Source organism: Lagopus leucura, unplaced genomic scaffold (assembly GCF_019238085.1).
Source record: "Lagopus leucura isolate 7727_CA_CO unplaced genomic scaffold, USGS_WTPT01 Super-Scaffold_100039, whole genome shotgun sequence".
NCBI classification, from domain to species: domain Eukaryota; kingdom Metazoa; phylum Chordata; class Aves; order Galliformes; family Phasianidae; genus Lagopus; species Lagopus leucura.
The window spans coordinates 4,995,454-5,008,332 of NW_024962288.1; the positions used below are offsets into that span (position 1 = coordinate 4,995,454).

Here is a 12,879-nt window from a genome sequence, read left to right on the forward strand (position 1 = left end):
ATTTCTGAGTGTTGGAGGATTGATGTGTTGACACTCTCTTTATCCAGGTTCAAGATCCAGCCCATATTATGGCTGGCACTGGATCCAAGTCAGGATTACCTGGTGGGCTGTATATGAAATCACAGCTTCAGATCACTGGTAAGTTGTTATTATGTATCTTTTCCAATCAAAAACATACAAGGAAAAATTTTCATTTGTTTGCTTGTCTCCCAGTAATTAAAGAGTAATTATAGTAGCATGTTGTGTTTTGGCAAGCTTTTAATAATGCAAAGTCCACGAGAAGTAGCAAAATAAAACTGACGGTGTAACAAAGTTGTGACTTGGCAGAAATATGTAGGATTTTATCACAATCTGTTTTGAAATTATACTTTTTTATGTAAGGAATGAAGAGATGAATAATTCCTTTTGAGTAGCATTAAGTCAGTTGTACAGAACAGTAGGAGAGAACTGGGTAACTTCCGTTTGAAATGTAACAACGTAATAAAACTGCTTTCTGTTGCTAACAGCTGGCACAGCACTGAATCTTAACAATTTCACAATCGTTTTTACGTCTTAAACTAAGTGAATTTGCACTGCTGTTTACTGCATTTGACTCTGTTAAATGTTTTCATTCGTGATGAGGGTGTTAGTGTAATTGAGGACTTGTAGATTGCATAGGACTGGATTTACGTGGCCGTGCTTTGCTTTTTGTAGTGCTGCACAACAGAACAACTGCTGAAACCAAACAGGTTTCTCTGCTCTCTGACTGACAAATTTTACTCAAGTATGAAAGCTAAAGCCTGAGAATGGAAGGTCTGTGGGTATATGCCTGTGTGTATTTAGAAGCATTAGGGCTAAACTTTGCACCCTCAAGGTGGGGATACGTGAAGAAGTTGTGCAAATGAAAGGAATTGTCATAAACAGATGGGAAAACTTCAGGCAAAACAGAAGAAGAGAAGTGAATAAATTGTGCTGCCCTCACTGTCACTTTGAGGACACAAACATGATCTTTCTCGCTGAAGTTTGAGACCTGAAGAAAAATCTCTTCTCTGCAGATTGATATTGGAGATGAGAATTGAAGAGGTTTCAAGGGCGGTGTGTCTTCCCATAGCCAAGGGAAACCTAGCTGAGGATTACAGGAGTGATGCCTGTGTGAGGTTTGCTGCGTTAAAGGCACATAAAAGGAAAGAATTGTTTCATCTTTAGGATGAAGACAATTATGATGTTCATTTCTTAATTTCTTTCTTGTTCAGCCACAGTCTGCAAAACTTTCCTTTGGTGCAGGCAGACTTTGCTTTCTCCTAGGAAGTTCAGTAAACAGCAGCCCCCATCTGTCTCCCCCTTCTCTCTCCATTCTACTGTTCTCAGTTGGCTTCAAATGAACTTTCAGGTTGTCTGGGTAAGTAAGAACCTCAAAAGTAGGCACAGGACTTCTGATTTGTGCTGAGTCAAATCAGATCTTGATGTCTTTGAGGCAGCTAGTGATGTTGAGGCATGAATTGCTGCAGTATCCAGGTACTGGAGGCATCAGGGGAAGGTAATTCTTGAAGATCAGTGCCAGCTAACGGAACTGATTTCAATGAGAGCTCATAAAGAGAGAGAGCTTCCCTTGGGAGCAGTTCAGATCAGTTTGTACTAAGCTACTTCTCTAAGTCTCTAAAGGAACATAGACTATAAAAGGAATATAGGTAGATTAGGCATATGGGCTTGAATTGATCATCTTTTTTAAATCATGTAGTGCAGCTTAAGTAGCGATGAAAATACAAGAGACCAGACTGACATTTGTAGCAACAGAGCAGGGTTCATTGGCCGTTGGTTGTGAGTACTGATCTGTAAGCTGAGTGCTGTCAAAGAATCCAAGAACTCTCCTTATCTAATAAACATTGGGGTAGGCACATGCAGAGCAAATCAAGACAATGCACTCGGTGTTTGGCAAGACAGGACTACTGTAGTTGATGTTGAATGTTTAAAAAAATGAAAATTTCAAGTTTATGTTGCTGTCCAGGTATTAATATAAAGAATATATTTGCTAGCATGAGAAAAGCTCTAGAGCTGCAAGTCCCGTCCAAGTTTTGCTGTAGAACAGTAGGTAGTTATTAGAGCTCCAAACTGCCCTCCTGTTAGATTTTGTGTCAGTTGGCTTTGATACAGAAAACTCAACAAAACTTTCCTTTTCTTAAACATCTTCTCATCACCAGCAGTGGCACTTGTCCAGGGTTCATTAGTGAGGAAGATGGATTGTGTTTCCAGCTTTATCAGAAGCAAGTATAAAAAACTGTGGGAACGATCCTGGCTGGGGACAGGGAGCAGGTTAAGTAGGCTGTAGGTGATATTTTCTGCTTTCAGCACTGAAATGCTTTTGGGGATCTAAAACTGATAATTATCAGCCATGGTGTCTGATGCAGTGGAAGAAGTACTGCTATGTTTGTAGACTTTTATGTGAGATGTAACGCTGGACAAAATAACCTGAAATGCAAACACATTTGTTTTCCATGTGTGCTTTCTCTCCTGAGCATTACTGTCAGCCATCAGCGATCTCATACTTGAATACTGAAGTACCCAGCTGAAAAATATTATTTGATGTTGAAATATTCAGTCATCGATTATAACTTCTCTCTTTCTTAACAGTTATTTCAGCAAAACTAAAAGAAAAAAATAAGTGGTTTGGACCAAGCCCTTATGTGGAAGTCTCAGTAGATGGACAGTCAAAGAAGACAGAAAAATGCAACAACACAAATAGTCCAAAGTGGAAACAGCATCTTACAGTGTATGTCTGATGGTTTTGTTTTCTAGTTTAATTAGTGCTGTGCAACTGACTGTGGATTTAAGGGTGGGTTGTGTTATTATTTTAGACGAGGCGTTCTGCATTGCACAGGATAGAGAGAATTTTTGAGGGCTAATATACTCCATTCCAACCTATGCATTTATAAAACCATTGCATTATGTCCCACAGAAAAGACATAGTGCTTGCAAGGAATTGTAGCAATGTCTGTAGTGTAAGAACTCAGCTCTAATCGTGTAAATAGTAGGAAAGTGAAGGTAATCTGGTGAAGCTGACAGTTCCATTCATGTTTTGATTGTCACAATTAAGGTTAGTTTTTTGTGGCTGAAAAGTGTAGTTTTGTGTGGCAGTGTCCTGCAGCGTGCTGTAGCACTGCTAGTTGGCTGTGTATAATCACTTCCCACTTCAGGTACAAGCACAAAATTGCTGTTGCATTTATAGTACAAAGTACAAAGCTAGCATTAGTTTCAAGAAGGAGCAGAGTTGGTGTTTGTGTTGTGAGATGACAGGAGGTACGAAGCACTGATATTAAAAAAAAGATCTGCAGCTTCCATTTATTTTAACTGTAATGTCATCAGGTGTTTGGTGGTGCTCTTCTTTCTGCTGTTGTCAGAATACTTCTACAAAGGAAAAAGAAAAGTCTAGGCTTTCAGGCTTTTCTTTTTACTGTGAGAGCTCCTATATTCTCCAGGGCTTTTCTGCTCACGTACGCCATACCACCAAAATGCCTTCCTGCAAAATTCCAAGCCACATTTAGAAATACAGCAGTTAGCATGGTTTGATTAAGCTTGTTTTGGAGATAGAGGGGAGACAGTAACTAACTGCTCTCTAAAAAGGATAATTGCATTGGCATATGTTTCTTCTTCAGTAAGGGGCTCTCCCAGTATGTAAGTGCTGACAGTTTGGGAGTGGAGGGCCTCACAGCACAAGGTAGAGTGCTGTCAGCTTCAGAATGTGGCCCTGCTGGTGGTTTCTCTAGGAGCAGACACTCACGGTCTCTGCCACCAGCAGACAAATGGAGCTGCCTGCGTGCTGGGCACAGATTCCTTATCAGCCAGAGGAGGCTTTTCACAGTGCCACAGTTTGTACTCTGCTTTTGAAAATAATTTTTAAGTGACAGTTGATGTACATTGCTCAGTTCACCCAAAACCTTTACACTAGTGTTTAACTTCTTCTTTTCAGAATTGTCACTCCTCTAAGTAAATTAACCTTTCGAGTCTGGAGCCATCAAACATTGAAGTCTGATGTCCTCCTGGGAAGTGCTGCCCTGGATATTCATGAGACTTTGAAATCAAACAGTATGAAACGTAAGTACAAGTCTGAGTGCAGTGCGTAATGCTGTGGTGGGCATTAAGTGTTCCTTTTGTTGCTACAGATTGCATTTCTGAGCATCCTCGCAATCTTTTGTTATCATCTTTATTTCCTTATACACAACCTGTCGTGGTGTCGATGGAAGCCTGATGTTTTTCACTTTGCTTTTATGTGCAGGAGTGAAAGTGTAATGAAAGAGTGGTTCCTTTTACATATCCTAAAAACAGATACATATCTGGTGCTAGAGGAGAAAGCGAGTGAATGTTGTTGATGTTCGAAGCAGTGTATGTTGTACCATTTAATGTGTCTTAGAACCAGTTAGCTTTGAGGCAGTATGTGCACTGCGGAGCTTCCAAGTGGATCATCACACCCATTATCAAATTGTCTTGCTATATACTGCATACTGATGTGCTCTCATCCTTGTTCTGACTTTGGCTTCCTGACTTTCAGATGGTGGGCACTCAAATTGCAGCATGTTGGTAGCAATGTAATACGTTTTTCTCCTGGCAGTCACTGTCCTGTTGTGATTGTAGCTGAAAATTATAACTCCACTGCTCTGTGTAACAGTGGGTGTCATGCTGTATGGTACTGGATACTGATTCAGGCATTTCAACCAAGAACTGGGATGTACCCACAAAGTACCTCTGACTTAGGGATGTGATACAGAATCCACATTCAAAATGCAAAACTACATGTTACTAGATAAATGTGCTATGTTTTACTCCAAGATGGACTTGGTAGCTGTTCTGAATGAAGAATGAGGTGAATTACATCTTCTGTCTATAGCTCGTCAAGGACAGGTATATTAATTGCTTAAGAAGTGTGGGCAGAAACCAGAGGCTGCATTTCTCCTATAAAGATACACCTTTCTTTAGGCAGCAAAAAGCTTGTGCTCTAGTTCTCCCTACTTTGTAGAAATAATAAGCTTGCTGACACGTGGGAATGATTAGCTGCACCACGCAAGGTGTAGGAAATTATGCAGAGTGCAAGCAGAAGTTGTGTATTTTTTCTTGATTGCTGTGATCTCTTTCATTATATACTAAGGTAAACCCTGACTTTCTTGTTCTTTTTCAGTTGATCAGGTAGTGGTAACACTGCATCTTCTTGGTGACAGAGAGCCAGCAGAAGTGGTAGGAGATTTGTCTGTCTGTCTAGATGGGATGCAGGTAGATCCTGAGCTCCTGACCAATGGGGATGCCTCAAGTACAAGAAGTAAGTGACTTTCAGCTTAAATGTACAATGTATATAATATCTGGTATACAAAGGTTTTGTTTTTTGTTTTTTTTTTTTTACTGAATGCTTGAATGCAGTCTTTTAGTAATGGTAACGAGTGGTTTATTTAACTTGGTGTTTGTAGAGACCAGAGCTTTTATGTGCTTTTATTTGCAGTGGAGTCATAATCAGCAAAGATTATCAGCATGACTGTAATGCAAATAAGATCAGCACCTTAATTTTCTGAACTTTGCTTGCTTTATCTAGGAATTACAAGCTACCATTGTGCCTTACTTTAACGAAGGCTTTTAGCTTCCCTCAATTTTCCTAAGCCTATAAGCAAAAAAGCAATATAAAATGGATAAATTTAGTCTCATAATAGTAAGCATTCTGGCTAGGAAACAGCTTTATATTGAATTTTTTTAGATATCTAAATGAAATGCTTACAGATTTTTGCTGGAGGGGGAGATCCACTCTTTTTTCATTTAATTGGTATCTTCAGTCTCAGATAACAAGGATAATTTTTAACTGAGAGTCTTCAGTAGGTGTGAATTGTGTAATTACGTTAAAATAGAAGTAAGGCATTGCAGTTCCTTTGGTTGAGGCAGACAGAGGTGCATTTCTGAGGGTGACGCAGTGTGCAGACTAGAACTGGATGGGAGGTGATTTCTCCAGGATCAAACAGGCTCTCTGTGGTGGAAACCAGCGGGACGATGAGTTGGCTTGTGTCAGAAAGGTGTTTTTGTTTTTTGAAGGACTAAATGAAGACAGTTTCTGATTGCATCCGAATATGTAACTGTGCTAAAAAGATTGATTGCATGCTCTGATGGAGTGTGATTTTGTTGTTTGTTTTGCTTTTTCTAAAGAAAGCCCAAGTACTGTGAGGCTTGTAGAGCAAGGCTGAGGTGAAAGTAACGTTTCCCTCAGGTGCAGTACTTGGAAGAAGTAAAAGCACAGTTGGAAACCATTTACTTAAATTAACCTACTGAGAGAAAAATGCTGGTAAGTAGGAAAAGTCATGCAGATAGTGGAACTGAATATGGTTTTGTGCTGCAGAGTGCAGGGCAAGTGTTAGAAAGCAGTTGAGCAGAGGATTCCAAGAGGATGAGATGTCTGAAGCAGATGAGAAAAGAGAGAGATCTTAAAAAGATTCAGTGTAACATGTTCTAGAGTGCAAGGGCACTGACTGGCCTGCGTTGTTGCCTGACTAGCCTTTGAAGTTAAGTTTGCGTTGTTGGAATTAGAATGAGTTCCTTGAACAGCAGGTCAGGGTAAGAGTTTACATCCCACTTCTTGGCTTACAGCTGCAGTTAGTTCCCATCAGAGGTGATAATTGATTTCCTTGTTAATGGCAGTTGTTTAATTCAATGGGATGAAGTATTTGCGCTTTGCACATGAGCGTTTCAGTGTTGCATGTTGCAAGTGCTGGCACAGAAGGCAAATATTTGCAAGGTAGCTGAATAAGCAGTTGAGAAACGTTTGCAAATCTAAGCTGAATTGCTATAATACTTTCTGGAGAGCAGCCAAATTTGGACCTGCTCCAATACCTTGATGCTACCTTGTGCATAGAGAAAGGGAATGGTCTGGGTCAGAGAGACCAGTTCTCAAGCAAACAGCTGCAGGGATTTGCTGGCCAGCCAGAGAGAGGATTTCATAGGAACTTGTTGTCCTACCTGCTCTGCCTGCCCTCAGAACAGGGTTGAGAGTATGAAAAGTGAGCTCCACTGGGAAAATGACTGCTTGGTACTGCTGACAGAGACAGAAGGGAGTTACTGAACTGTGTGCCTTTGGCAGTATTCGTGCAGTTGGGGAAGGTAGTGTTACATCTTCCATAAGGTGAAAATGTTACTGCTTTTGCACTTTGTGGCAGCAGTGCTTTAAGAAAACTCATACACGTGCATAGGTGTGAAACGTGTGCAGTCTTAAAAGAAGCCTGTAGATGAGCAGCATAGAAGTGTGCAGCCTTGGCATTTGAGAGAAATCTGGGCTTTAAAGGCTTGTGTTCTTTTGTGCTTGGAAGTGATTCCAAATGTTGCTCACAGTGCTGCTGTCCTTGTATTTCTGGTATTTAAGGTCCTACACAGAGTGACAGCTCCAAAGCAAGAAATGACGCTCGGTAAGACTTTTTCCCCTTGTTTTTTGCACTTAATGTTTGCATTTCTGAATGAGGGACTGCATGGTTTACAAACATGATGACTGAATAATTTGTGAAGTTCTGAGCACATCCTTAAAAAAATTATACTATTGTACATTCAAATATTTAACTGTCTAAAAGCAAGTTAATTGTAACAGGTTTATTTAACATAACTAGCAATAGGAACCTTTTTGCAGAATTAAGCAAAACTGCTTAGTACTAGCTCAGTATATTGTGAGAGAGTTGGCTTTGCATCCAGTAACTTACTATTTGCAGATTTTTCTTTATCTGCTTCATTTAAAATGTTGTAAAGCTGCATGGCTGTCAGTCTGGCATCAGAACAGGTGCTTTGATTTGGCTGAGTCCATCAGCACACGCGGTTGGCATCTTTTACAATTACTCCCAGGTACTGAGCCGTAGCTGGAAAGGGTGCATGGAAAGATTTAGGTTCAATTAATCTTCCCTGAGCAATTAAGTGTGTTGTTGTGAGGTGTATATGTATCCTACTGTCTCTGGTATGAGGACAGCACCTTGTGTTAACAGTGCTAATGTTGATGAGACCAGTAAGATTTTGGCTCCCACAGCAGCTTGCTTCATAAATTTCTGCCTTAAAAGGACTGAAATAAGCATGGTGTTGCTTTGGCTCTCATACATCAATCTACACTCCTAGTTCAACAGTTGTGAGCCCCTTGACATACATTATTCTTGGATTTATAGCTCTTGTGAAAATGCTTGAGCTGAGTGCAGGTTTTCAGTATCACGGGCAAATTCTGTTCTGTTTTGGGGACACGTGGTTGAATCTCTTAACTTGACTGCCCCTACTGTGAGGAACTATTTCAGGGAGCATAGCAGCAGTAGGCGTTTTTCTCAATGAAAGCTAGCGAGCTGCAGTTTAGAGGTGGTCTGAAAAGCACTTGTCTTACTCCAAAGTACAGAGTATTTCTCCTTCTGGTGTGTGCTGAGTGCAGCTTCCGTTCTCGAGACAAGGATACAAATAAAAATCCCCAAATAAAAAGATTTGAGATTTAATTTCCCGGTGATAAATCAGATTGCATAAAAATAAAAATAATCTTTAAGGAAGTCCCACTGGTGCATAAACACCACAGTGCATGCTTTTTACATTCCTGTTTCACAGCACGGAGGTATCAGAACTCTATTTTGCTTTGTTGAGAAGATACCGAAAGCTGACAGTTGCAGTGTTTGAAGATTGATTTGGGATTGTGTCCCATACAGCATAGTGGAATAAAAGTGACCGTATTTAACCTGCAGTGAGCACCAAGCCACTTCAATTAGTTTCCAGTTCTACGAGTATTTTAAGTATTTGTACAACATGTAGCACTCTCAGATGAGATCTGGAATAGCTGAGTTGATCTGTAAGCAAGCAGGAGAACTTAAACCTCACTTAACGGAGTAGTCTGGAGTCTTCCTACAGAAGTTTTATATAGTTCTGTTTCCTTTTTTTGCTCAGAAAAATGCTTCCATGCTTGGGTATGGAATGCCCAGTAATAGTAATATGAGCTTGTGTGGTTTTAGTACCACCTCACAGGCTTTTTGGTGCTCCTGCAGGATCCCTTTTGAGGATCATGTAAGTGCTGTGGAACATACTTAGCAGCACTTACTGCTGTGTGTATAATTACATTTCGTATGCACCATTGTCTTAAAATGCCTGATCTAAGTCCACAAAAGATAATACGTTTTACTTCTGACAGTAAAATTCAAACAGAAGCAGTACTTACTAGGGCCAAGGGAAAGTGAGGCTATAGTTCTTGCAGACTTCACATCCCCAGTGATTTGCACATCATGGTCATTTACTTCAGGGTTGTAGCACGGTGTAAATTGTCACATGTAACACACCTAGTCTGGGGCAGAGGTACATTTGACATGGATATTGAGGTCAGACGTGGGTGATTCTACTTGATCTCTTAGGTGTTGTGGTTTAACTAGGCCTACCTACTACCTACTGTGTGTTTATAAGAATGTAATTTTAAAGGCATTGGTCTGAAATGAAACCTGTGTTTTTATTGCTTATGGCCTCTGTATTTGACCTGCCAATCCACTAGGTAACTAAATGCTTTAGAGATAAAGGTGTAGGTGCATTTACCTCCGCTCAGTGGGGTACAAATGTATCAGACTAATACGCTGCTAGGTGTAACTGACTGGCACAGAGTGAATGAAGGCAGCTATTTCAAGTTAAGTGCTTGAAAAGTTGAGATGCTGCTTATTAATTCATAGCTCCTCTTCAAAATCTTAATGCTTAGTCCTAAGTTCTCTTAGCAATATCCAGAACTGAGCTTAGGGGGAGAATCTGTGTGTGTAGTTAATTTGTCTAAAATTTTCAAGCCGCCTGTTTGTTCTGAACATATGCTTACCATGTGGAGCCAATGCACACAGGCTGTTCTACAGTCTTAATCAACTTCCCATCTCATTAGAGACTAGTGGCATTCATGGGAGGAAAAGGTTGAGCAGCAAAGTGCAGAGGGCCTGAAGGCAGCTGTATTGAGTTGGGTAATGAAAAAGGAGATGTCCACAGCGGCTGTCAGTACATCTGCTTCACTCCGTTTTCATCTCGTGCGCCTCGGGTAAATTCTCAGTGTTCATTCAAACCCGTAGTTTTTTTTTTTTATAATTATCATGAATGTAAAAATCTTATCTAGCCGTAATTATTACATTCTCATTTCTTTTATAAAGCTTGTTCTCATCCATAGACTCTTAGTATAGTTCTCCTTTCTGTCTTTTCCTACAAAGGACTAACTCAAATGGCCTTGAAAGCTCTGAAGATGCTGCTTCAAATGAAAACAAGACTGTTAATGGCAGTGATTCTCCACTACTCACCAATGGAAGCTGCAAACCTTCTCGACCTCCCAGGCCTTCCAGACCACCTCCACCCACACCCCGCAGACCCCCATCAGCAGCTGGTGCGTATTCTAGGGCCAGAAATCCACTCAAAGCTGTGGATTCTCTGTACAGTCTGAAAATGAACATAACGTTTCCTGATGCATGTTTTTAACTACAATTTTTTTCATGGTAAATTCTTGGGTATATAACTTCTGTTTGAACAGTTTGCATTCAATATCACTGTTCCTCTTATGAGTAATTTCTTGTTTCCACGACTGATAAGTGATGATTGTAGTGATACTGCTAAATATGTTGGAGCTGGTGCCAAAAGAAGATGAGTGAGTGCTACTGTTGCATTCGGTTAATTTTAATGAGACCTGTGAACAAACCTGCTGAAGGACTTACAGAACTGTCTCAAGTAGATAATGCTGGGGCTTGGAAGATTAGTAATTTGTTTCTACAGTCCAGGTTAAATTATTTGAAACAGCAGCACTTCAAACATTGATTGCATGAAAACAGATTTGTTTTTTAGTCTGTCTTATAATTTAGAAACTCCGAAACTTGAAGACAATGCTGGGTGTTTTCAGGTTAACTCCTCCACGTGCATACACTACTGTGTGTTTTGGTGATCTCGTTGTCACAACTGATAAATGCTGAGGATGGATGGAAAAGTAGGCTGCAGTAATTATTTGAAAAGATAAAGGCAGTGTAGTTTAGTAATAAGAGTTGTGTATAGTTCTTAATACTGCCTACCAAATGGCCTGCATGGGGAAAAACATCTGAAAGCATTTAAAGAATGCATGTATTCTCCCTTCCACAGCCTTAATTTGCCCACACTGTGTCAAATCTCTTCTTGAAAATGTTGCGCATGCTGCACGTTTACTTTTGTGACTTACAGATACTGAAATAGGTTATCAATAAGGAGAGAAATACCAAGTAAAGTTTTTTTTTTTTCTTCTGACACATCTGGCGTCGTAGGAAGTGTGAATGGTTCTCCATCCACGTCCACAGAGAATGATGGGGCCAGTGCAGGTTCACTGGCAGGCACAGCTGCAAATACATCTTCAGAACCGAGCCCTGAGGGGGCAACAGCAGCAACAACAGCTCCTGCAACTGCTGCGCTCACCACTCCTCCAGTATCAAGACAAGTCCAGCCAGTAAATCCTCCAACTCAGGCACTAACTACAGTCAGTCAAGGTCCTCTTCCACCTGGGTATGAGCTTAATGAATTTTTCAGCTGACGTTTCTGTTTTCTTCTTTTAAGCATACCAAAATACACGTAACATCTATCTTTTGCTGCATAACAACAATTCCCAAAAGCTTTTAAAGTGAAGGTTTTCTAAACTGTTTGACCTAGTAGACTTTCAGGTGTGTGTGTGTGTGTGTGTGTATGGTTTAATCAAGAAAGGAATCAAATTTTAAGTAGTTTTGATGTTTGTTGTGAACTGCTAAGTCGGTGAAACAGAGGTTTTAAACAGTGAGACAACTTGCTGTCTTCAAATTAGAAAGAAGTCAAATGGTAAGAAACATATAAATAAGTAGAAGGAAAGTTACTGTTGCAGGACATAATCTGCTGTGTGGCTTTAAATTTCATAGTTCATACATTGCACCTCTTGAGAGCAATGTGGGCACAGTGAGGTATTTCATACCCGTGTGGAGTTTGTCAGATGATTGGTCCCTTGCCTCAAAGATATTGTTTAGATTCTGAACTTTGTCTTTAAAGAATAGAACTGTTTCTGTACTCTGAGTGAGGGAAAGCAAAAGCTTCCTAATGTGAGTGGTGTAATAGGTGAATTATTACCTGCTTTAATTTGCCTGCAGTTAAAGCAATAGGTGGGTGAGGTTTGGATTATTACCATGCTTACAGGATAACTGTGAAAGCAATTTTGAAAACATCAGTTGTTGCTTTACCATTTTTATTTCATTAGAAATGGTAAATTACTGCGCATTTCCCTCCATGATACATTTGATACAAATACTGGAGTAAGTCAGCGTTCCAAACGCTGCGTATTCAGAAAATGCAACTTCAGTGCCCTTATGCTGAACTGCTGATATGTGCTGTGTGCAACGTTTGCATAATTTGGAGATTCAAATTAAATGAGTATTAATCTAATAGGGGATTATGCTCCACTGATGATTCTGCTCAATGCATTACTGATCTGTTTGATATTGAATACAAAACATTGCTTGCTAAGGCAGCATGCACATGCATGAATTTTGGCTTTAGTTTATCACAACCTGAAGGTGGTTGTACAGAAAATTTAAAAATTGTTGTTCTAAATGCTTCAAGTGTTTTAGTAAGAGAAGCACTTTACAAAATGAAATGTTTCTCATCTTTTACTGTATCCTTCATGCTGATGAGCAGCTGGAGTAATTCCACCTCGAGATAGAAGTGATTAAGTGTCGTTTTATTTTCAGTTGGGAGCAAAGAGTGGACCAGCATGGTCGAGTATATTATGTAGATCATGTTGAAAAAAGAACAACGTGGGATCGGCCAGAGCCTCTTCCTCCAAGGTAAGCCATGTAAAGGCATCTGATTGCCTTAGATGTGCCTGGACTGGGTGTATCTAAAACTGACTCAGTTTACTGCAGCTGGAAAGCGCATTTGTACATTGCAACATGAACA

General features: G+C 40.1%; 1 protein-coding gene across 1 annotated transcript in view; it reads left to right on the forward strand.

The window, feature by feature from the left end:
* Positions 1-12,879, forward strand: part of ITCH (itchy E3 ubiquitin protein ligase) — a 60,889-nt gene that overhangs the window by 27,432 nt on the left and 20,578 nt on the right. Inside the window, exons 2-9 of the mRNA XM_042883625.1 lie at positions 48-138; positions 2,608-2,746; positions 3,944-4,068; positions 5,147-5,284; positions 7,358-7,400; positions 10,164-10,333; positions 11,232-11,466; positions 12,672-12,767. Coding sequence (XP_042739559.1) covers positions 69-138; positions 2,608-2,746; positions 3,944-4,068; positions 5,147-5,284; positions 7,358-7,400; positions 10,164-10,333; positions 11,232-11,466; positions 12,672-12,767 — 1,016 coding nt within the window. The 5' untranslated portion in view covers positions 48-68. The remainder of the gene's footprint in view (positions 1-47; positions 139-2,607; positions 2,747-3,943; positions 4,069-5,146; positions 5,285-7,357; positions 7,401-10,163; positions 10,334-11,231; positions 11,467-12,671; positions 12,768-12,879) is intronic.